This window comes from Rhinolophus sinicus, linkage group LG04 (assembly GCF_036562045.2).
Source record: "Rhinolophus sinicus isolate RSC01 linkage group LG04, ASM3656204v1, whole genome shotgun sequence".
NCBI lineage: Eukaryota > Metazoa > Chordata > Mammalia > Chiroptera > Rhinolophidae > Rhinolophus > Rhinolophus sinicus.
Window position 1 is genome coordinate 153619209 of NC_133754.1, and position 25789 is coordinate 153644997.

The 25789-nt window shown below is 40.6% G+C and overlaps 1 protein-coding gene across 14 annotated transcripts in view; it reads left to right on the top strand.

Moving 5' to 3' along the window:
* NTRK2 (neurotrophic receptor tyrosine kinase 2) overlaps positions 1-25789 on the top strand; it is a 317064-nt gene that overhangs the window by 109067 nt on the left and 182208 nt on the right. For 6 of the 14 annotated variants that reach the window (XM_019750108.2, XM_074330620.1, XM_074330617.1 and 3 more), the window contains one exon: positions 18754-23843. The exons of the other annotated variants lie outside the window; for them this stretch is intronic. In XM_019750108.2, coding sequence (XP_019605667.2) covers positions 18754-18791 — 38 coding nt within the window. In that variant the 3' untranslated portion in view covers positions 18792-23843. Of the gene's footprint in view, positions 1-18753; positions 23844-25789 lie in introns of those variants that run through there. 14 annotated transcript variants of the gene reach the window in all.

Genomic DNA, 25789 nt, shown 5'->3' on the forward strand with positions numbered 1-25789 from the left:
AGCCACTGGGAACACAGTAAAACGAGAAATGGTTTAGTTTCATATGGGAATTTATTTATTTAAGCTTGTCAATGAGCAGACAGGCATTTGAGGGGAAGTCTCTTTACCCTCCGATTCCCCAGCCTGAGAAGAGAAAGTTATTTTTACTCCTCGTTCCCATCAAGACCAGGAGAAAATCTGATTGTTCTTTCATCGAATGCTGCTGAATTATCCTCCTAGTTTTAAGCGTGAACCACGGCAGCAATTCCACAGTGGGATATTGTGAGCAGAGTTAATTATAAATGGTTAATGAGGCAGATCCCAATTTTCAGTAGATCATGACCCTTAATACATTAAAGAAGAGCAATACTTCACATTTTTATTCAACTCACATTTGGTTAATACACTTCAAACCAATTTTAGATATACCGAGCTGATTATGAAATGGACTTAGTCCTGTTCATAAAATGCTGCTAGTAAAATAAAAAATACCAATGTTGTTCTTGTCATTTACGAGCTCCTTGATGCCAGTTTCAGTTTATTAAAAGAATTCTCAGTAAAAAGTGTCATTGGATTTCTTTGAAGGTCACTAAGTTAGAAAAAGCACTGGCCTTTACCATCAGTCAAATTCAGATTAAAATCCCTTCTTTGCCACCTACCATTGTCCTTGCACAATAATAACAACAATACTACTAATAATGCCTCTTGGCTGAGCAGTTATTAGTTTCAACCATATGAAATAATGATTTATTTTCTAGGCTAGGATAGTGGTCAAATGCAGACATTTTCATGTGGTTCATATGGGTCAGACTAACACATGTTCTAAGGCATCATACTCGGAGCTTTATCGATATCCTATTTGATTCTTTCCACATAGTGTTAAACAAAATATAATCATCACCATTTATATATGAGGACACCTAGTCTTTCCCAAGGTTAAAAAAGTTGCTCAAGTTAGTAAGATGGAGAATTGAACTCGGAGCTGCATCTTTTGACTTCAGTGTTCCATAGTCTTCCTGTAAAATAGATGTCCCTGAGCCTCGAGTTCCTCTTCTGGGAACAGGGAGAGCAGAAATGTGATGAGGATTTGAGGTGACCCACGTGGATGCTTCATAGCATGTGTACCTTTTGTCACCATCAGCACCACCACCATCAGGGTCTAACATTTCACTCACTCAAGGCTGTGTACAAAATGTGCATAGTGAGGCAATAAAGGGAGGCCACTGGGATGTGTGCTGTGTGATTGCTAAGAGAGCGCTCCTTTATTTACAGTCACTCCGTGCACAAACTATATTGATTTGAGCCTAACAGTTGCACATGCATTTCACCCACTTTGCTATTTTCAAAATAAAAGAGAATTGGGCAAAAATACCCTATTGAGAACAGAGGTGTTGGTGACAAATTGGCTTAATTGAAAACAACTAAAAAAAAAAAAAAGTCTCCCGGTTTAGGGGAGGCAAGGGGGGAGGGGGAATCAAATTAGCCATGGAGAATCTAAGTGGAGGATTTTATTGATTGCCGTAGGCATGACCTAAATTGCAGCGTGTGAGTCATCATGGAAGTACTACTATTTCTGCTCTGCTAATTGAGAAGCAGCATTTTTCATACGGTGAAGTTGGGGATGGTGAGTGTGGTCACCGGGAATCTTCTCCCAGCTGTATCCCACAAACACCGCGTTGCCTCAGGCTCATTTGCTTGCCCTAGGCATTGGTTTCCCCAGTTGCAAACACAGATGATGATTTTATGACATCAGTTTTTTTTTATTTTTCCCAGAAGACATTTGATGTGCATCATATATGTAAGTTCATGTTATACAGGTTGAGCTATTTTAATAGGAAGGAATTTCTATTTGTTCTTTTGCAGAGGGAGGGAAGAACAGGTAACCCTCATGTTGTGGCTCACAGAAATGACTACAGAGCGGGTCAGTGAACCTATGGGCTGAATCAGTGTTGGTTAATAAAATTTTGTAGGAACATAGCCACATCTGTTTGTTGGCATTTTCTATGGCTGCTTTTGAGCTAAACCAGCAGAATTGAGAGTGGTTGCATCAGAAGGAGACCATATAAATGGCAGAGCTGGGAATCTTTACTACCTGGCTCTTTACAGAATAACTGTGCTGGCCCTTGCTGTGGAGTATGGGGAGGTTTCCAATAATCTGGTTGACTTCGCACAAACTCAAGTCACCATCTTTTCATGTCCAGTGATGCAAGTTCAGCAGGGAGGGTTGGGGGTCTCAGGTATTGACGCGTATCTGTCAGGGTGGTAATGATGTCTACATGTAGGAATACTTTGCCCTTCAACTGCAGCATTTGGCAGTCGATACAAACTACCTCAGAATGGCATCCTTGTCCATTGCTGTTGGTGCATCTGTTTATAGGGCAGAGCAAAGGCTACTGATGGCTGTTTAATGTCTTTTCCAGAAGAGAGAGCAAACTGGTTAAAATGGCAGTTCAGACTGGCTTACAAAATGGCACAGAAAAAGAAACCCCAATACGATGTAATACTCTTAGAGGTTACATATAGCTGAGTTTCATTGGCAGGTGGAGATTGGCAAGTTACTTGTCTTCTCAGTTTTCTCATCTCTGATATGAGGATAAAACACTCTTTGAATGAGCTGCTGTACACTAGGTGGCCCACACAATTAGGTACATGAGAAACCTTAGTTACCCTCCCCCTTTTGGCTGTCTTCCCTCTTTCACACACAGACCTTTGTGATTACAGTAGAGGTGAGTATCATCCAAGGAAGGAAATTCTTGAATATATAGGGGCTTCAGAAGTCTGGGACAAAGGTTGAATCTAATATTAAGTAGGCTGGACTCCTTTCCCCACATCTTGCTCTGACACACAGGCATTTCACCTTTATTGACATGTTTCCATCTTGCTGTGTTTGGTGAGAAGAAAAAAATCTCGGTAAGGAAGTATATGGGTAGACAGAAGCACAATCTTATGACATCTGTGTTTGGGGAAAATATTAAAACTCCCTCTCGTCCAGGATTTGGAAACCTCTGTGGTTTTTATTTTCATCTCCCTGAACTAACTTTCTATCTTGAGATCTCAGCTCTGCCTGTGGTTCAGAGATCTGTCCTCTCTCCCTGTGGAGGAGGAAAGGGCTTGGGCCCGCTGCTTGCCAGCACTCCCCTGGCTTCTGCCTGGTCCTTGTTAGATGTTGGCCTCTACCCTGGGTGCCTACTGACATTCTCAGGCCTGCTGTGATGCCCCGTGTTAGCTCCCCCCAGGTTGTTCTGTGTTCTCCTTGTCCCAACAGCTTATCTTCAGACCCAGTGAGTCTTGGCCACTTCTGTGCCTCTCTTGGGCACACAGGTACTTATGGATGTTCTCGCTCAGGGCTCTTGTGAGACCCAGAGAGCCTTGTAAGGCCATCCATCACTCACACAAGCTCAGGTCAAGCACAGCACTGTCTTACTGTTCTCATGGGCCCTAAGAAGCAGGGACATAGGTGGGGCAGTTGCTACCTAACAGTAGCCACAATCTCAACTCTCCAATCCTCAGATGTCCAAGGGGTTCTATTGGTTCCCCCCAACCCAGAGTTTTGGCCTGAGGGCTCAACTGGTCTCAGTGTCTCCTTCTCAGTGTCTAATTCACTGAGTTATATCCCCCCACTGCATCTTTCCTCCGCTCAGTTCTCCCTCCTGGACCTCCCAAAGTTTCTTTACCTTCTTGCTCATGAAACTGAGTGCACCTTCTCTCTCTCGGGGTCCCTTATGTGACCCTTTCTGAGGCATGGAGAATGTTTGGCTGCTCCCCATGGCTCTCTGAGGCCACAAGTGTGGCTGTCCTCAGATATTTCTGCCCTGGCTCCCCACCCAGCCCCACATTATTGTAATACGGGCTGTTGCAGAGGGTTCCAGGTGCCACACAAATGCCACAGTGTCACTTGAAAGCTAATTGCTTTTCTGTTGCAGCAGTTAAGGCTCTTTAGTTTAGAGTCATTATCTCCCTCTCCCTCTCCTGCTCTCTCTCTCTCTCCCCTCCTTCCCCACAGCCTTGGAATAATAGAAATAAGCCCAAAGCCTCCTTGAATGTGTCACTTAGGAGTATATTGGCTGCAACAGTAAGCAAACAAGAGCAACCACTTAGATAGAAGTTTATTTGTTTCACACAGCAAGAATTCCTGGATCCAAGGCTATTATGAAGGCTCAGTGATACCTCAGGGACACTGGCTCTTTCCACCTTTCCCTTCTACTATCCTTAGCGGTAGGCTTCCCCCTCATGTTCCTGACCTTGTGGTCTCAAGGTGGCTCCAGAAGTCAAATCTACATTCTAAGTAGAAAGAAGGAAGATGGGCAATGAAGCTTTCTTTGATGAGGTTTTGCTTTTCACCTCAAGAAGAGAGGACTCCACTTCCTGGACTTTTAGCTATATCTCAGTGGCCCACCCTTAGCTTCCAGGGATACTGGGAAATTGAGTATATTGACTTTTCTCCCTCAAAGGTAGAAGAAATGAGGGGAGAAAGGTATTGTGAATGGATTTTAAATAACCAACCCACTATGTCTGCCAAAGTTTAAATAGAGTCCCTTAGAGAGCAGAAAAGCTGTTTCAAAAGGTGGTATTAATCTATGATGTCATAGAATTATAATTTATTTATCTTTTCTGAAAGTTCAAAAACTCTTGCTGATGCAGCTCATTAATTTAGTGAGGAATTGGTTTGGTGGAGTATTTGGGCATCGTCTATGAACAAAGGAAGTACCAAATCAATTAATAGTGAAAACAAGATGGGGTGGTAGGAATCGTGTTTCACCATCTTAGGGAACAAACTTTTTAATCTCTTTAGAAGAAATCTCATGAAAACAGTTGATGAATTATATAATTTTATGTTCTTCTTTTCTTTTGGGTAAGTCTGAATTACCCCCTACTTGCCAAAACATGCTGGAAATGTTTTATTGGATTAATTTCAATTCCTATATGTATATGAAAGTAATAAAACTACATTTCTTTAAACATATTTCTTAATTTACAGCTTTCATAAATTCACACTGGCTTTCCTTTCTTGTGTACAATAAATTAGATTCTACTGCATATTGATCATATCCTGGTAAGAATATTGAAACTGTATGAACATTCGTTTATGGAGGAAGCATAAGCTGAGAAAGGTAAAGGAAATAAGGTAAAGACAACATCAGGCAGGCAGTTGCATTAGTCAAAGATCAACAAACTGCAGTCTGCGGGTTAAATCTGAACTACCATCTGTTTTTATAAATAAAGTTTTATTGGAGCACAGCCAGCTCATTTCTTTACGTATTGTGTGGCTGCTTTCATGGTATAGCAGCAGAATGAGTAGTTGTGACAGAGACTATATGGCCTGCAAAGTTGAAAATATTTACTCTTTGGCCCTTCACAGAAAAAGTTTGCCAGCCCATGCATAAATAGGCATGGGTGATTCTGTGGGAGCTGAACATAGCGACGGGGTCCCGTTTCCCCTCCATGTGGAAATCAATTTAATATTTAGGTAAATAAAAAATAGAATAAAGTAAAATATGTGGGTACATTAGTAGAAATGTATTCAGAACTCCCGGACCAGAGCCATTAGGATGTTTGTTTTCATATCAAAAACAACTGTTTCCCTTTCTGTCTTTAGCTTCCGCCTGTCATGAGAAATGTTCTCACCATGTTGACTTGTCATTCCAGCTCTGAGTCTGTAGCCAGCACAACAACAAGGGTTCTGAGTTTGCTCTTTGCGGGCTCTGTGCTCTTGAGCAAGTCACTCAAGCTCATAGAAACTTGTCTTCCTCCTCCTCAGATGAGAGGGCAAGACTGGCTGGATGCATGGGCTACAGGGTCTCTACATTTCCTTTCTTCACTGAAGTTCTCTGATGAAGTAACGACATGGATCCTTTCTTATCTGAAACAAGAACATTCTTTTTATTCACAGTCTCAGCCCTGAATTGTCTTTTCCATTTGGGGCTTGAGTTGACCAGGGTATCTAACAAATTAGATCTGTCTTATTAAACATTTGCAGCTCTTTTTGAACATAAAACATGAGCTGTTTCAAAGGGACAAAAGCTGAGAGCTAGAGTCTATAGATAATGGAAAAAGCTAATATTTATGGAACATGGTTAATGTGCCAGACACTCTTCTGAGCACTTTATATGTATTTAATTTAATCTTGTAGTTTATTTTAGCTGCACAGTAGCTCCAAATTAAGTACTATCATTCGTTCCATTTCACAGATGAGGACACTGAGGCAACTTGCCCAAGGTCGCACAGTCATTTCACCTTCTAGCTTCAGAGCCCATACTCTCAACCACCCTTCTTTCTACCTCGAGGTGGGTCAGACACAGCAGCTCTTCTCCATCATCACAGCAATTAGGGGGAAAACAAGTATGAGAGATGCAGGTCGGGGTTCCTAGAAATTATGGAGACTTTGGAAAATGAGAACAAGATATTTTTCATTCACCAAAAACCTACTTTGTGCCATAAGGATCATTTTCAAGGCGTCTTTTCTCAACCTCCTAAGTTAGATAAAAAAAAAAAAAAAAAAAAAAAAATTCCGGGTGATAGTTGAGGCAATACAGGTTGGAAACTGGGTCATTTTTGTGAAATCATCCTTCTTTGCCAATACCATTTTTTGAATTCTTTCTCAGAATTAAAAAAAAAAAAAATAAGTAAGCAAACCATGTGGAACAGTCTGTGGCAGATGGTTATTTCGGCTCTAGGTGAGTTTTGTCATTATATTCTGGGACAGAGAAACTATTGTTTTGGATAATCATCTGTTATTTTAGTGAACTGCCAGCTAGGAACTGCTATAGCTATGATGGTTTAGGATGGGGATTTTCTTTTCCTAGAGATTAGCACCTAACCTGTCTCCATTTGAATTCTGTAGAATTTCAGATGTCTTGCTGTGTATCAACCAGAAATCTAACAGTTTGGTTGGGGGTGGGAGAGGTGAGATGAAACTGGGCTTAAAGTACAAGCCCTCTTTTGTAGGTTTAGCTTCCCTGGAAAATACAGCAAATAACAGCCAAACCATGGTGTTCATTACCAGCACAAGTCCCTAATTAATTTATTTTATGTTAATTACGTTTATAATTATATAGTAAAACATTTACTTTCTCCCTCAAGAAATTGACTGAATCTTCTGAAGGGGCTTTGTGACTGTAATTTAGGTGCAATTAGCCAGTTAAATTTAGTTAGGGCTTGGTTCATTTAGCTGCTGCTGGAAGATGCTAGTAGGAGGAAACCTGCAACATCTCAGAAACAGCTTTGGATCTCGAGGACATGTGGCTGGAGGGTCTCCGCTGGCCTTTGTGCAGCTAGTTCAGGAGTCTAGGACAATTGCAAGTTGGAAATCTATCCAGATGTGGTTTCATAATTATCTATGTATGTTCCTCAGTTGTGGAATTGTAGATTCCTATAACTGTGGATGAAGGCAAAATCCTTTTGCCAAAAATTTCTCTGTGGTTGTGGAATTAGAACTAAAGCTATGAAATGGTCCTCAGACCAAGGGTGTGAAATTCCTGGCACTGGCCAAGCTTCAGATTCAAAGTGATAACACCGGTCAGCAGTCACCATTTCAGCATTGAAAGCCATCTTCTGTGATACATCATCTATATCTCACATTGTGTGTTCACCACCCAGAGTCAATTCTCTTTCCACCACCATATATTAGACCCTGTTGATGTAACTTTACTAACAATTGTAACCCTAATGAAATTTAATTAAAAAAAAAAGAAAAGAAAGTCATTTTACCTGCTGAGCGTGGTGCAAGAAGGCATGTAGCATGTAACGCCCCCCACGCCCCCCAGGACCTCATAGCTGTGGTTCTGCACTTCCCTCCACAGCGTCCTCAGGGCTTCTAACTCGTTGTGGGCCACGCTTTTCCAGGAGTGTGAAGATGGAATTTTTGAGCAAAGTTCCTTTCCATGACTTTTTTACTTCATAGCTCATGACAAAGAATCTATTTAGGCCTATGATTGAAAATGCAGTTGAATCATCATTTGCAGTGGCTGCTGAGGTGACTGTGGGCAGGGTCGGAGGTCACGGCTCATGACTGTGAATGGAAAAGCACTGGGACGCACTAAGGCATAGTTATTCTCATGTGTAGCACAAAAGCGTCCCAGCAACACCCCAGTGGTTGGTGTAACAAGCGTTTATCTACTTTAAAATCCCCTTGGTTCTTGAAGCATTCATTCTTGGTGGAGAACAGAGGTCCTTGATTTGGAAAGGAAGCTTGAGAATTCTTTTGTCTTAAAATCCTGAGCTGAATTACACGAGATAATTTTTCTTTTCTTTCCTTTTTTTTTTTTTTTTTTTTTTTTTGACATTTCGTTGTCCTGCCATCACAATGGGAGGTGGTTTATTACTATGTGATGAATGAGGGAAACATGTACTTAAGTCAAACAAAATACGATCACTCTGCCTTTATGTTTTTGTCTGTAAAATAGAAGCACGAATCTTCTTTTCCCTTCGCAATAAGCAAATGATAGCCCCCTTCCCAAAAGAAGTGCGGGAAATATGACCCATATATACTTTCAAAGGTGTATGGAAACCAGATTTTCATAAATTTCCATATTTCTCCTGCTTATGTTATTTAATAATATTTTCTGATTGGCACTTAGGTTCAATGTCCTTTGTCCCCAGTTATGTTAAAACAGAGTAAACAAACACAGCAACACAGACTGGGGAGAGAACTTTCAATAAATAAAGTACAACTCAAATTAGTTTTTAAAGAAGAAACCCTCTCATATCCCAATCTAGAACATACGAGTAGTTTCCACTTGATAAATAAAAATAGTGATGTCAACATATATCTCAGTTCTTCCCAGTCCATAAAAGAAAATAGAGAGTGTTGGAAATGAGAGAAGGACCCACACATGCAGAGAAAATGAGACAAAAGAGGGGGAGAGAGATTGAGAGATAGCCTCCAAAAAAGCCATTTGGGTGGCTGAGAAAAACAACACAGGAAGATGAAAAATTGGGAGACTAAAGAGAAAGACTCTTGGTTACATTGACCTTGGAACAAGGCGTGTATTTTTGAAGGTACATTCCAATCTTGTGAGCTTTAAGAATATCATTACTAATTGGTTCAAAATTATATTGCACATTTATAAGAGTCCTAAATGGGCTCAATGAAGGTGGATTAAGGTCACTTTTTATTTATGGGCTACAGTTCATCATCCTGAACATTTTTTTTTTTTAAATCATGCATAGTTGATAAAACATAGAACTATCTTCAATAAGAGGAGTCATTCCAATTGTGTTTTTTAAAATAAATAGGGAAGTTTGGAATTTCTAATGTTTGGCACTTTATCTAAATGTTAATAGACACATGTCAGCAACTACCCTGAGTTGAGGAGCTGGTACATGGCCCAGACAATATTAGATACTCATATTAATTCTAGACATCACAATATATCAGATTTTTTTTTTTTCATCTCTGTTTAGAGTTGGGTAACTGAGGTTCAGTGAGTCCTTGTGATTTGACCAGGGTTACACAGCTCAGGAGGGGCAGTATTCATACTTACGTCTCTCTGGATTCAGGCTGCTTCTTGCTCTCTAACCAGCCAGTCATCAGGCATCACCATGGAAATGAATCCTTTAGCACACAATTGCCAAGGAAGATAAATATGCAGGGTGACTGTACTTACCAAAATTCTAATTCCCGGGGTAACTGAAATAAAGTTCTAGGATCTTGTATAGTTAAACAATGGATGGTAAATGGCCCTAATTATGCAGAATAAAAGAGAAAGTAGTTTATAATCCAGTCATCCTATGCACATGTAATTATACTGTCTTGTTATCTATGTGACATTTAATTTTTTTATTGCTTTCAAATAAGGCAATGCATTGTCTATCACGTGTCTTTGAATGTCTCTTGTGCTTACTTATGTAGAAGGTGATTTCTGTTTTGAACTAAGAATATGTGTAGGGTTACAAGGTAAATAGCCTTTCCTTTTTAATCACTTTGACTTAGCAAAGAACTTCCTATAAGATTTGGAAACCATTTCTTAAAGGAATTTCGGATGTTTGCATACATTGAATTTTCATTAAAAAAATATCTAGAAAGCATTGTTTTTCCAGTGTCTTGGTTCTAGTTGATTCTTGGCATGGCTGCTATAAGTCTTAACCGAGCTGCTATGTTTGATATGCCATATCTGCCATGCATAGTTAGTTTAAAAGGGAAAGTGTGTGTGTGTGTGTGTGTGTGTGCGCGCGCGCGTGCATAAATGAAACACATACTTTTTAAAATCCAGAGTTTTCTCCATGTATAAACTGTACCAGAACCAAAGAATTATGAAGGGACTTGCTGTGCTCCAACAAGAAAGAAGCAAGGAGTAGAGAGAATCTCCCCTGTCTTTCAGAAAGAGGTTTTGCCTTGTAAACCACTGAAGTTGGCACACATCCAGTTGCTCTAAGACGTTGTTGAGGTATTAGTAAGTACAGTAAAGTGGGATGGCATAGCAAAATGAGCTCTTTGAGCAAATAAAAATGTCACTAGCAGCAGAGGCTTCTAGAACTGTGGGCTTAATTTAAGTCAAGTTGGAAGTTCTTTTGGCTGCCTCAGTCTGAATGCATATAAGGCTGTGACCCTGGCACTGACTTTGCACTTTTCAAGTTTCCTATTGAGACTAGAGTAAGCTCTCTATTTTACTGAGGCTTTTCAAAATGAGTCACCTGCTACTCCAAAGGATCGTGCATAGCAATTGGCTGTGGCGCCAGAATCCTGAGGGTTCCACTTGATGTAGAAACACTTTTTGAGTGCAGAGTCTGTTCATGGCGGTGTGAATGGGCGAGTACTCTTCCTGACTATTAAGCAATTCTTGAATATGCCCTTGTAAGCTTTGGTAGGGTACAAGATGCTCACTGGAGTTTGAGTTGGATACGTTTCTGCTGGGTCGTATCTGGGAATTTAAATCAGACTATGATCTGGGGCTTTAAATTTTGCTTTACAGAGCAGTGTCAAGTAATGTCCCAGGTAGCTGGACAGAGGGCAGAATGAACCACCATTTCAACCCACATTTCCCATCACATCTCAGATTCTGTGGAGGAGAGACGCACTTTAATTCTTGTCCTATGAGGCAACTTCTGAGATGATGGAAGTCCTGCTGGTGGTTGTCCTGGGGAAAACCTGGGGAAAAGGCACCAGAGAAAACTGGCCTGTTTGGGTGAAGGACTTCCTCCTGGTCCCATGGGCATCACATGTTTTCGAGTTTGGGGATAGTCACTTTTTCTGGATAAAAGGCTGAGTACAAAGAAGTACAGTAGGTCCTTGAATAACATCGTTTCGCTCACCATCGTTTCATTGCAATGTTGGTAAGAACAAAACAATCGGTTCCTACTGGATCCACAGTTCTATGTGGAGTTGCACGTTCTCTCCATGTCTGTGTAGGTTTTCTCCGGGGACTGTGGTTTCCTCCCACATCCCAAAGATGTGCACGAGGTAAATTGGCATGTCTGAATTGTCCCATTCTGAGTGAGTGTGGGTATTGGTGTGAGCAGGCCTTGCAGTGGACGGGCATCCTGTCCTGGGCTGGGTCCTGCCTTGCGCTGTAAGCTGCCTGGAGAGGCTCTGGCCACCCTTGACCCTGAGCTGGAGTACACAGGTTGGAAAATCATTATCTTACGTGTTTTGAGTCATCTTTCTTACATGTATGTATAGCTCATATTTATTTCAATGTTTAATATTAGAAGTGTTTTGGGTCTTTGTTTAGAAGTTTGGTGATGGTTTTGTGACCAGAAATATGCTGTAGGCACTTAAGTCTTGTTTATATCAATTATCTTATGGTAAAATTGGTTTCCTTACACTTCATTTTGCTTAAAAATCACAGTTCCCAAGAACCTATTGGTGAAGTTAAGTGAGGACTTACTGTATGTTTGAAGCCAGGCAGCGTCCTTGTGTGCCTGCAGCAGCCATGGAAGCAGGTCTGCACCCCCACTTTGGTCAGGAAGCAGGACCCTGGACAGGGGGCCGCAGTGGCATTGCTTGTGGGGGCTGGGCAGTGAGGAGGAGGCCGGGGGTGCTGCAGCCACACCTAAGAGAGGAAACCATCACACATCTGGGCAGTGACCACACAAACCAGACTCCTCCAAAAGCCGGAGCTTTGTCCTCGGAATGCGGGTTTTGACAGTTTTATCTTGTCTGCGTCAGAGCATAGGATGGCGGCCAACCTTCTAAAATATCTATTGCCGGGCTGAACAAAGGCCTTGCTTTTTGTCCTCCTTTCGGGCAGATTTGGGTAATTCATGTTTATTGTAGTCAGTTCATGGAGATTATCAACTCCACCTATCTTTGTTTTGCATTCTGAAATACTTGGTGTTTAGCTGAGGTTTCATTATCTTGTGCACTTAGGAAATTTAAATGGCGATGAGATTTATAAGGTATGTCTATTCAAGTGAAGATCCCATGTTTCCCCAAAAATAAGACCTAGCCAGACCATCAGCTCTAATGAGTCTCTTGGAGCAAAAATTAATATAAGACCCGGTCTTATATATAAGGCCTGGTATTATATTATATTATATTATATTATATTATATTATATTATATTATACCTGATATTACATTACATTACATTACATTACATTACATTATATTATATTATGTAAGACCCGGTCTCATATTATAGTAAAATAAGATCAGGTCTTATATTAATTTTTGCTCCAAAAGACGCATTGAGCTTATGGTCTGGCTAGGTCTTATTTTTGGGGAAACATGGTCATTTCTTTGACCCTCTCTCTGCTTAGTTGGAACCAATAGTGGATCTGACTTCTGGGCTTTGCAGCAATAGGCAGGGACACTGTACACACAAAAGCCCCCCTCATTGTTGCTTTCTTAGGAAGCATCCTAAATGTTAACGATCTTCAAACTTTATTTTTAAAGTATTGCTGGTAGGTCCAGGACAAATTTTATTTTTACCTACTCTCTTCCTTCTAGGATCATCTCAAACTTGGATCTGGACTTGTAGTCCTGCTCTGAGGCCTTATTATCTCTCTTTTCATTCTCCAATAATTGTGGTCACTTTTTTTTTTTTTTTTAACATGCTTGAGGTCTCCCAAATGAATCAACAACTACTTTTTCTTTAAGAACTCTGCCTCCTGTTCTTCCTCCTTTTATCTCCTGCTTTCATCTCTATCATCTCCATCATCATCATCACCATTAGATAGGTGCTGACTAACCCATGTCCATTTGTGTTCCCTTGCTTGTTTTATGCATTATTTACTTTTCTAGAAATTTATTCCAAGATCTATTTTGGTCTGTGTACCATGGTGTCAGCCACAACTGAGCAGAGCCAAGTAACTTTCATTGTGTGTGTTAGTGGTTCTTGCAGGTTTTATGTAGTAATAGGTTAATTGAGCAATAGGTTTTATGTCATTTGTTTCCTATTTGGACACTGTAGGGCCTAGTACTCTGGCTTCATATACTAAGAAGAATCATTGGCTGGAGGATTTTGGCAAAAACAAATCTAGACACAAGTCTGTATTGGCAGCACAAGAATATGCTCTTCTATAATGAAATTTATAATGGCATGCTTATGTGTGCTGAATGTTTGAAGCACTGGTAAGCCTCTCTGGTCTGAGAATTGTGAAACAATGCCTTGAAGAAGATGTCATTTCATGTTGCAAAGAGCTACCCTATAGATTTTGCAATATATGCGTAAGCCAGAGGCTAGAAACACCCACAGGAGAACAATGGATTGATTTGGATATCTCAGTGTGGTTGTTGTGAAGACCTTTTGAGTATCTTAATGTCCCTTCAACCATGAGCTCCATCTTTTCTTTTCCTTTTTTTTCTATTCCACGTAGAGCATTTTTAGGTGATTCCATAGATAGAGGCGATGACATCAGCCTTTGGATGTGCTATCCATCCTATGTGAAGTCCCTGACATGGTAGTGGTTGAGCCCTTGGACACTTGTCATCAGAGCTCGCTGACCAGATCACATCTTCCTTAGAATCACTGAATTTTAATTGTGCAGTAGCTTTGGCTTTCCCTATGTATTCGAGCTTTGCCAAGAACTCTGTGTTTCCTGCTTTAATTTTCAGCTCATAAAACGAAACTTCATTTTACAAAATCACACCAGAGCTTTAAAAGCCATGCTGACCATCCTTAGCCATTTATTTTTAGTTTCTCATCTCCAGCTAACAAATAGACAACAGGTTTCTTCATCCCACTCCCATGGCGGCCGTCATTGTGATCACTGTGAAAATTAGAATAAACTAAGTTTAGCACCTTTTCCCCAGGATCTTAAAATGCTTCTTCAGGAGGAACTCACTGGGTGTCCGTATGTCTAACACGGTAACCGTCAATATCCTTCTGAGCAAATATCTGATTTTGTACAGTAGTTTTGAAGTCATCTAATTAACCCAGTTACCAATGAGAAACAGGAGATACTACATTGTGTTGTATCCTCTCCTTCCCCTCCATTTTGGTTCTGTTGTTGAGTTCATTGAAGTTCTTCAATAAAGCTCAACATTTAAACATTATTCTGAAACTTACACTGCATTCAGTCTTTGGTGTTGTGCAGGAAGCGTCAGGCCTAGGAGATGCTTAGACATGCTCTCTCTTCCCTCCTGTGGCTTACAGTCTGGGATGCAGGAAGTAAAGAGAAAGGAAATATAAGATTTAAAAAGGCATAAAAAAGGCCATGTGAATGAACGGAAGATGCCATAGAAGTTAAGAGGCTGGTGAACTAAATACTCACAAGAGACCTCTTTTGCATTGAACCTTCAAGAATGGTCAAGGCTTCTATAAGGAGAGCTCTCTTGGTGGAAGGTGGTCTTAAGAAAAGAGGTGGTGTATGGACAAAGCACATCCTTAGGAAACAAAAGGGGTGTCTGAAGGATGGTTAAGCAACTTCTAGAATGAGTGCAGAGAAGGCATCGCCAGGACCTAATCTTATATATTGGGAGAATTTTGCTAGAGGTCCAGCTAATACAATTGTAAAAGATGAAGTGACAACCCAGAAGTTCTGAGTTTAGATTTCAGCTCTCTCACTCCATTCCTTAGACATATCACAATGACCCTGTGGGTGGAGTGAGTCACCTATGAAATAGAAAAGGTAGAACAGCAATGGCTAGTCAGTGAAAGAGCCAATAGATATTAAATGTTCCCCAAATGTCAAATTTGGACAAGTGGTGTTTAAACTCAGGTGCTGAAATAAAGCAGAATTGCACCTAGCTCAAGACTAACTTTGTGATGGAAAGCTTTTTGCCCGCACTATTTTTCAGGCTCTTAATGTTATGAGAATGCAGGAGTTTTTCTGTGTGTGTGTGTTTTTTTGTTTTTTTGTTTTTTTTTCCTAGTAAATGTTTTTTGTTTTGCTTTGTTTTTTGGAAAGCTCAGGGAGCATTTGCTTCGCTCTCCAATGAAGGTGAGCTGTTCTGTCACCCTAGCCACCACACAGTCTCCCAAGTGGCCCCATGACATGCAAACACCCAAGTTGGCAGTTTTCTAGTTGAACTCTCCAAATAACAAATGTGGTAAGATTGGCTTTTTCAGATAGCAGCTGCATCTTTCTTCCGTTCCTTTTGCTTCCTTTCGACTCAGCAGTTTTCCTTTTTGCTCCAGATAAATTGCTGTTAATTTAAATGTACTGCAGATCCTTGCCATTTTATGGCTGATTGCTTCCGAGTAATGGGAGGAAAATGTGTGCACGTTTGAATGTAAATAAATCTAAATGAGTCAGAAGCCAATGGTAAAGAAAGTGCAGCGCTTCACTGACCTTCAGCCCCCCCATCCCCCAGTCCTTCCTTTGAAGAGGTCAGTGAGCAGATATGAAATCAGCAAATAGCAGAGAATGAGTTTTAGGACACATCCGGGTTTTTCTTCTTGCTTTCAACTTCACATCATATTCCTCAGACAACATCTGCTCTATCCTTGTTCTTCTTTAGTTCAGCGAGTGTAAGCAGCAGTGGCAAAGTTTCTCTAAGGTTGTTTTTTGATAAAGGAACTCTTCTCACAATAACTACCATGCACCATCGGAATGCTGCAAATGCTTCAGAATGTCACACTGTCAAAATATCTATATTTCAGGCTCAGAAGCTAGACAGCTTGTTTGGCTGCTAAACCCACAAGATGTTCAGCCATTTGTTGTGGTCTAAAAACTTTCCCCCTCACTAGGAGAAAATAATTATCTATTGTTTTATATCATTTTGTGGCCCCTTTCTTTAAGTTTCTTATAGCATGAGAGGGCAAAAGTCAGGAGATCTTGGTAGGTAGATAGGGGCCCTGAGTGAATTTTACTGTATCCAATATGAAACATTGGATACATTTCCTTATAAAAGGATCAAATCTTTAAATGAAATTAATTGTTCAATATCTTTACTGTATCAAGAAATTGTTAAGGTCAAGGGTATCAAGAAGAGGCTGACTTGCCTTCCTTGAGGTGAGGGGTGGTGGTGAGTGATGGTTTGATTGCAGACACTGCACATTGCTTATCCCTGGAACAGGCTGGCTTATCCCTGGAACTATCTCACAAGGGAGATAGTGCATGTGTTGTTATGGTAGCGTCACTCATTTTTATTGCATGGGCATGTGGAGCTGAGGTGTGCTTCTTTGAGGACACATCACAAAAAGCAAAGAAGAAGGAGGTTGAAGAGGGACACCTGACATCAATCTAAATAGGGACAAAAATGCCCTTGCACCCTGAATGAATGGCAGTCCAAAAGAACTTGCCTCTAGCAAACCAAAATTGTTTCCTAATTGTAATGATTAAACAGCCTGGAGAAGCGTCAGGGAGGAAAATGTCAAATAGAAACAAAGGAGAGTGGCCTGGTTCCTGCTGTAAACACTCGAACATCAGTAAAATCTTAGACTTCATGTGCCATAAACCCATAGGAAATAAGGCTTGCATTCACAGTTTAATCTGTTCTGTTATTATTATTATTTTTTAATCAAAGGCCCTTTGAAATTATATATGCAGAGAAACTAGTGTATTGAATCAACACATCTTTCTGTCTGGAGGCGATGTCTTCTATTTGTATCACCAAGTTTCTCCTGTTTTTATTGGCAAATTTGACATCCCAATATTAATCCTGTTGTTTCAGTGGGAAGGAATTTGAGAATCACCCTGTTAAGACCTGATGGAATAATTAAGGTATTCGGGTGGTTAATTTGGCATGCTTGTACTATGTGCCATCATGCCCTCTAAACTACTACAGCTTATGTTGCCTGGAGGCTAAACTTTTAGAGAATAGAGACAGATATGAAGGAGAATTAATCAGCGCCACTATGTACTTCCGAAATTCTCGGTACTTTGTGGGTGATTAAATCCATAAACGATGTTTGGCATCCATACCAAGTCCTTTCCCTGAGACTTGAAAGGGCAGGAGACCGAAATGCCATGGAAATCAAGCTCCGTAGTGTTATTATAAATGATGATACAGATTGGTGGTGGTAATTACAGCTCTGGAGGCAGATGACACCAGTACTTGGCAGACCAGACACCAGGTTGAGGAAGATCGAGAGTCTGGAGGGTTGGGTTTAGAAACGCCTTCCAAAGCTGAACTTGAAAACGTCTTGGCGGTTTCTACCACCACGTCATCTATTTTGTCACTTATGAATCTGATGAAGAGTCATGCAAACTACACACAGAATTACATACAATATAACCTTCCTTGTTCCTGCTGGGTTTTCATGGGCAAGTTCAGAGAGAGTTTGTCCTCCCTGCACAGGGACACAGCAAGGTGGCCGTAGGCTCTGAGTTCCTGGGTCGGAATCAGCTCCATCAGACACTAGCTGTTGGAACTTGAGCAAGCTGCTTCACTCTCTGGGCCTCAGTTTTCTCACCAGAAAAGAGGGAGCAATAATAGAACCTATTTCATAGGGTTATTGTGAAATTAAAAGATCTGCTTTGGACAAAGAGCTTAGAAGAGAGTCTGGCACAAAATAGATTAGCTGTTATTTATTATGCAAGTTGTTTACCCACCTTTTTCCATCTGCGCGTAAATGAAGTATTTGAGGTCAAGGACACTCCATTTTCTTTATTTCCGTATTTTCTATTACAGTGTCTATGATGTGGTCTGTGCTCAGAAAATGTTTGAAGAATTAATATTAAGTATTACATATTATATGTTTTATATATGTTACATGTAATATACACATAAACTATGTCTTATATTGTATATATAATATACATACAGTATATTACATGTTATATGCTATGTATCATATATAATATAATGGATATTACATTTCTATATGTGTCATATATATATGCTGTGGTGCTTGATTAAATTTAGGCAATTAATTAATTACTTAATATTAGGATTCCTGAAAAACAATCAAAATCTGTGTGTGGTTCAGTATTTTACCAGTTAAATCTAGCCAGTTTTCTGGTTTGGTTGCTGAGTAATTAATCAGTTACTTCAGAAATAACTTGATAAAATTTGGCAGGGAAAAAGAATTAGGCTCTGAGGAGATGTTTGTTGTTCAGTTTTATTTATTTTTTCCTTATACATAAAAATTCTTCAGTGGTCATCTATGTTGTTCACTGATTTCTCCTCCTTAAATTGAGAAGTTAATATCAGTAGTGGGTGGAGTTGTGTGTAGAAATCCTTCATGTTTTTTTTCCATGTTTTCCATGCCATGCAAAATTGGTTTTAAGTTTAAAGCTAAGTTGTTCGATAATGAGATGCACATTTTCTCCCAATTTCTGTTCTGTTACTATATATCGTTTTATGTTTTAAAGCATATTTCATGTTGTGTCTTAATTTTGATGTTTGTTTATTATGTTCTTTTAAAAGTGATTGTACTTGTATGTTAATTTCCATTGATTTTTTCTTTTGAGCATGACTTATGTTTTATTTTGTGTTTCTTTTAGGTTTTGTTTTGTTTCATAAGATCCCACTGGATGGGTAGCTGAAATAAAGGAAAAGACAGAGAAAGGGCTGTGGTGCTTGTTGGTTGATGCTGCCTTGTAAGCTGGACTCTTGGGATGGGCATTGGCTTCTCCCGGAAGTGCTGCTTATCTGGGGTTTTCTGGTAGATGCGGGGGCTGTTTGCAGGAGGTACTGCACAGAGCCTGCAGATGTCCTGAGCTGTGACTGGGGAGCACCAGTGCTGAGGCAGCTCACAGGCAGCTAAGCAGAAACTCAAGAAAACAAATTAATGCTTGCCTTTTGTTCTTACAATTGTTCAAATACAGAATTGAAATGAAATTCCATTGGATTGTGCTTCTCTTCTGAAAGATGTGCTGTGAGACCATGCTGGAAATGTATTTGATTTTCATTGTTTCTGTTTATTAAAGATGAACGACAAAGTTAAAAAAAAAAATCTAAATTTAGGGACAGGTATAAGTGCACACTAAACTGTAATCTCCATGTAACATGTATTTTAGCATCGTCTTCTATTATTTAATCAGTACTGAATTCAGAAAATTTCATTTTTCCATCTACAATGCAGCAGCTAAAAGAGCATATATATCATCGCTGTAGGGACACAGTGATATCACTGACAATAAGGTCTAGAGTCCTGCAGTCAATGCTAATGAGTTCCTTAAAGTTTCCTTAATGGTTTCCTTAAAGGCAAAAAGAAAAAAAAAAAAAAGCTGCTTGATCCTGGGCTGTAGATTTAGGTTAGTCATCGTCAGCTGCAGAATAACTAAAAGTGTGAAATGTATGCATATGTCCTTTTATTTGCCCTCTGCGATCTACCGGCTTTTTAGAAGTTTGCCGAGTGATGAGGCCGCAGCATCTCATGCTGTTCCCATGACTGAACTGCAGCTTTTCTACTCTGAAAAGGCCTGCATGCAGAATGGCTGGCCTGCTGTGAGCAGAAGACAATATTGTAAGTCGGATAGTCCCCCTACAACATACTACACTGCTGCTGGGTTTTCATGGGCAGGGCAGCTCTTCCTGACCCCAGCAGCACAGAGGTGGCAGGTCGCTAATGAATATGTGCTTTATATTGTCCAGCTTCATTGCTGAGAGGGCAGCCTTACAGCTACAGAATCCTGCGACCCTGCCTTAGTCTTACCACGGACCCCTGTTTCACTCGGTTGGCCACCGCAGTGACCTTTGTACGCTTTGCTCAGTAGGCACCCAGCAGGATCCCTGTCCCAAAGACAGGTTTGTCTGCCCCCATCCCACCTCTCCTCACACTTTTCTTGTTAGGTGGACTTCAGAGCTGGGCCTGGAGCATTTCCTTTGAAAACGCAATCAGCTCTGACTGCTAAGGCATGCACTTAGATGCCACAGCTGAATTGGAAACTTATTGACATCTTTAAAAGAAATTCCTTCTTGGAAATAGTTACTCAAATTTTGCAGTTCAGCTTTAAGGAGTCATAGATTTTTACCTAGTCTAACATGTTTGGAAATGTTATTTTGAATCCTGTGTAACCAAGGCATTCATCTTAATAAACCAGATCCGTTTAGGAACCACTTGATATGAAAAGATTATCCGTGATGAATATTTTATACTCTATCTTTTACATTAGCCATTAAATATGGAATTGCTAGATGCCGACATTTCACAGAGTCCTATGGATTACAGCATTTAACTTGGCTACCCCACACCAAGCCCTGAAAAGGGCAGTTTCTCCAAAGTATGAACAGGCTCCTCGTTCTCAAACGTTTTCTTTCCAGAAAGACATTTGAGTGGGAGGGCAGCTGGCCCTTGGTGTGGAGAGGTCTCAATATTCTCTGAATTCCCATTTTCTTGCTCGCTGTTAAATGACAGTTCCTGTCACTACTTAGATTATGATCTTTCCCAAAGGTGTTGATTACCAATGAGGCCAGCTAATTGGAGAAATCCTGAACCCTGAAAGAAAAATGAAATTGAAACTGTAAGCCAAGTAGAGGCTGGCAGAACGGCTAGGGTTCTTAAATATCGGCCATTCAGTACAATTTTTTAAAAAGCTTTTATGTTATTCCACGGAGCCATAAAAAGGCGATGAATTGTTTAAGCACTATTTTATAAGTTTCCCAGACCCAAAAGGGGGCGGGGAGAACATTTGTACTCAACAGCTAGACGAATAGCAGGGTAAATTTTTGTTTTAAAATGGAGAGAAGTGGACAGATAAGGCAATTTAATATATCAAGCAGCAGTTGACATCTCCTAGGGAACGATGAAAACAGCAGGCTGTTGGAAAATTGTTTCATGTGGTTCTTGAGTTCTTTTCTTGTTTTTTAATCCCTGAAGACAACAATCAGTAACATGGCTTCTCCTGTCTATACTCTACACCATCCCCTTTCATCCTTTGGCTTTTTATGTTCCCTATAAGAAATCATTTTCAAGCTTCCTAATGACATGTATCATGTATTTTTGCCACATTAGAAAAGGAGAGACAGCGTTTTTGCTGAAATCAAGTTTGTCACCCTCCAGCAAGGACCTAGCATTTCAGTATCAGGCAGGTGCCCTAGATGAAAGATGTGCACCAAATGAGTGAACACCCACCCCTCCGGAGGGGCAACTGTCACCCAGCCCCAGCCAGCTTCTGCCCAAGTTTCCAATTCTTCTGACTTTTTAAGAGAACCTTGAAACCTGGACTTTAATGTCCCTATTTTTAAAAAGTTGGCTCAGTTATTTTTAAAACATTATGTAGGCCAACAAAACAAGTCTGTGGGCTGCCAGTTTGTTACTTTTGTTTTAAAGCAAGATCATTGTTCTTTCATCGTATCCTTCTGTCCTTCGCAAACACACTTCCCAGAATCGCCATGGAGAGCTTTATCACCACTGCAGTGTGTCACTTACCTTTGGGGCTCTCCTGTGCCTTCCCCCAGCTGAGACCATGGCTCTCTCCCTGCCTGGGACTCTCTCGCAACAATGTTTGCCCTTCATCCCCTAATCAACCCGGTGAGTCCTTCCTCCGGTTTTATTTGGCATGACCTTCCTTTCACCCATGTCCATGTCTCTGGGCCCACTTAGGTGCACCTAAGTTCAGGGGAAATTGCACAGCCCCTTTTCATGGGTGTTCTTAATGTACCAGTGTATGGCCATTGGTAAGTGGAGGACAGGTGTCATCTTCAAGAGTCATGATTCAGGCCCTGAATCCTGACTCAGATCCCACTGAGACCCTCCAAGGCAGCGGAGATAGACGGAGACTCCCACAGTCATCACGTAAGACATCAGTCTGAGGCCAAAGTCCATCTCTCAGCAGGAAAAAGGAATCCCCACCTACTTTGGGACAATTCATGGATTTTCACGCCTGATCTCCAGCAGGAACCAATTTCCTTTTGACCCATTGAGGGCTCTTTCCAGAAGTAGGGAGCAAAGACTAGAACTAAACAACCCCAGCCTCACCCCACAACACAGAGCACAGAAGGAGACTGCTTTGGGCTCCAATTCTTCAAGCAATTCTGAACGATACCCACAGTAGTTAGAGCTGGAAGCTCCTCCTCAGAAAGAGCAGAGCCCACCATTATTTGTCAGTCTGAGGAGCAAACAGCTCAAGGAGTTCAAGGCAGGGGTTCAGTTCCCTGCCAGGTGTACTGGTGAGCATAATGGAGGTGCTCCTGTTTCCTCTCGCCTCTTTCTTTTCTTTTGATTTGCCTAAAATCCCTGACTTCCTCTCTCATTCCTTCCCTTCCTCTCACTCCCTTCCACCCTCTTTTTCCCCCTTTTCTCCCTCTCCCCTTCTCTTCCTCTTCCTCTACCCTTCCCTCTCCCTCTTGCCCTCTCTCCGTCTTGCATTCTAACTTGACTCCATGACAAGCTGAGAGTTTATTTTTATTTGCTTTGTTGGTTGCTTTGCACACACCATTTTTTTTCCGCATTGCGAATTGAAATCAAAGCACTAAAGGGAACCTGAACTAACTCTTCTCTCACTCTGTTGGAGAGTGGGTGATTTACACTTTCTCCTGCTCTAGTGTTTTCTGTCTAGAACTCCTCCCTTGGATTTCATCTAATTTCCTCACACAACAGTAGAAGCTCATTTCGTTGTGTTTTATCTAGATTCCAGATACAGAGGGGCAGCAACGGAAGAGAAGCGATTCCATTTAATCCAGGCTCTTCACAGGGTAGTGCATCCAACCCAGTGGGTTGTGCCAGTCAGCAGACTTGACTGCAAGGAAACTAGGACAGAAGCAGCCGTCCTGTTAAACGTGTGCTGCAGTGTTTACACACTTGCAGTGCTTATGGACCATGGCAGGTTTATTCAAGGGTACCTGGGAAGGTGGAGGACTCTTCTGGACAGGGCATGAATGTAATTTTCTGTGAGGTGCTGCCAGACTGAATTAAGTTAACAGAATTCCCAACCCAGAAAGTGACAGAAAAACAACTGTCACAGAAGGCAACTTTCCACTCAAGTCAGCCCATTTCCTTGTATTGGTCTTCAGGACCAAAGAGACCTCCCAGCCATCTGATTTTGAAAGTGAGACCACTCTGAGTTTAATTCAGGCTAAGGTTGCAGTGGAGCCTTGCGATGGCCATTAGCAGGCGCCCAAGATACGTTGCTGTTGGTGTGTCTGGAGTCTTAGTTTCATGAAAAACAAATGTGTGAGAAGGGAAGAAAAGAAGAGATTTTTGACCACCTTTAAAACAGCCCATTTATGAATGGAGCATAAACAAATATGAAATAGCAAGAGAATCTATTCACTATGTATACGTGTTTCAAATCATCACATTGTACACTTCAAATATTTTACAGGTTTATTTGTCAATTATAACTCAATAAAGCTGAAAAGAAGTAGAAAAGAAAAAAGAAGCAAGAGAGTCCAAAGAAAGACAGATCTTTGAGTGTCACTCATTTCACGTTGAAATCCATTTGCTGTAATCCATAGGTAGCCTGTGAATCATTCTCATGCCTTATTTTTACCCCCATAATGTTCCAGGTTTTTTCACATTTCCTGTAAATAATGGATAATCACTTTTTATTTTATTTTTAAGTGCTGTTTTAACATGTGGATAGATCATAAATGTACTTGCTGAATTCATTCATTTTTTTTTAACAAGCCAATAAAGTTTTATAATTTATTTCCATGTGTCTTGCATTCTCTCTAGGACCTTGTACATGTCCCCTCCCTTCCTCAAGCATATCCCATTGTTCCATGCGTTATTGGTGGTGTTTAAGACTAAAGGTGTTAGAAGAAAGAGTGTGAGAAATGTCATAGAGAACTTGGGGGAAGTCCCAAACCCACTGTAGATTCTGGAATAACTCTCCCACAAAAAAGGACTTCTAAAATTTCCATCAATATGAATTACTCATTTACTGTTTACTGATTCTTGCCATCAGATATATTTTCATTTGGCTAAAAAAACAAAAAAAAAAAATTAAGGGAATTAAAAACACAACCCTGCGTTCTGTGGGAAAGTCCTTTGGTATTTTAAAAACTTGGAATGACCCAGGTACCAGCAAGAGAGTACCCTTGGCGCTGTGTCCCTCAATTCTAAGTGACTTTGTGGTCAAATGAACATGATGACTTGTGCTTTTATGGAAGGGGAGAGAGAGAAAGACAAGTGAACAGGGAGATGAGATACTATCGAACTGTAATTATTTACATGGTGTCCACACTTTATGTCCCGTTTGTTTTTATTGCCCAGCTAGCAATACTGTCCTTTCCTCATTTCCCCCTTTTAAGACAGGACCTAAAAGCAAGGTTTGTAGGACCCCAGCTGTGATTCATTTGAGCCTGCTGCTGGTAACTTTGAAAGGGTTTTGCTCCAAATTGAAGACTTAGGGATTGAAAAAACTGATCCAGTGTGACCCGATGTCTTATCAAGCCAAGTACACAGACCCTCTTTTAAGAACCTGTTCAGTGCTGGTGACCTGTGCTTTTTCTAAACATCCTTCTGAATTTGCTGAGCTGAGAACAGGTTTCATTGTCCATTTGAAGGTCATGTAACAATTTGAGGTGGTAGGCACTGGACACAGACTATTCATTCAGGTTTGAATCCTAGCTATACTCATAAGCTAAATGACCTTAGAAAAGTTATTTCACCACTCCATTCCTCAGTTTCCTCACTTGCAAAATGAGTTGGTGATAATAGTAATAGTGCCTTCCCAATGGACTCTTACGGGAGTCAAGTGAGATGGTCCAGGTAAAACTCTTAGTCATTGTCTGACAAGTGCCGGGGGGAGGCGTGGAGTGGGGAGCCCTCGGTTTCTCAGTTTCACTGATAAAATACTTTGAAGGACTTGGGCTTGCACAGTGCTTGGGTGTGTCTCAGTAAGTGCCTGTGAATCACACATAGATTCACTGGCATGTATTGGTTATATGGCGATTATGTGAACATGACTAATGGAAGGGAATGAAATGAAAGGCAATTTCACTCACTGGGTCATTCTTATTGTGTCCATGCTGTGAAGGCCATTTGGAGCTTTCCCAGGAGTTGTCATGATTTCTATTTTTAGCGCCTCCTTTCTGCCCAGGTGATTCCCATGCATTGATTCTACTCAGATGTGATTTTGATAAAATAATAGGATACGATTTGTTTGGGCATATATTGTAATCATCCATGAGTCTGAATGGTGCTCTGTATTTTGAGGAGTCTGGAAAAAAAATAGCTTTGACAGTCATATCCAAAATATGGTCTGCTTCTTTTGTTCTCACTTGATTAATTTAGAAGTTTTGATCATTTGAATGGAGTCTATATTCACTTTAACTTTTGAATTATCCATTTGAAAATCTTTGGTTAAGAATATACATAACAAATAAATTGGTTGAGAGGTTGCTTGAAAGCAAAGGCTTGTTTCAAGTTCCCTCAAGTCTTAGAAACAAGTGTTTACAGGCAATGAGTTACAAATCACTAGATTTTTCTTTTCTGCTTCCTGAGGTAGTTTCTCGTAAAAGCTCTAGTAGGCAAAACGTGATTAGCTTATTTGGAGCTACTTCACGTTTGAAGTAATAAAAGGTCATTCCTTTAAAATATTTTGTAATGTGGGCTTTTGTTGTTGTTATTGTTAAATCATTTTAAACGAG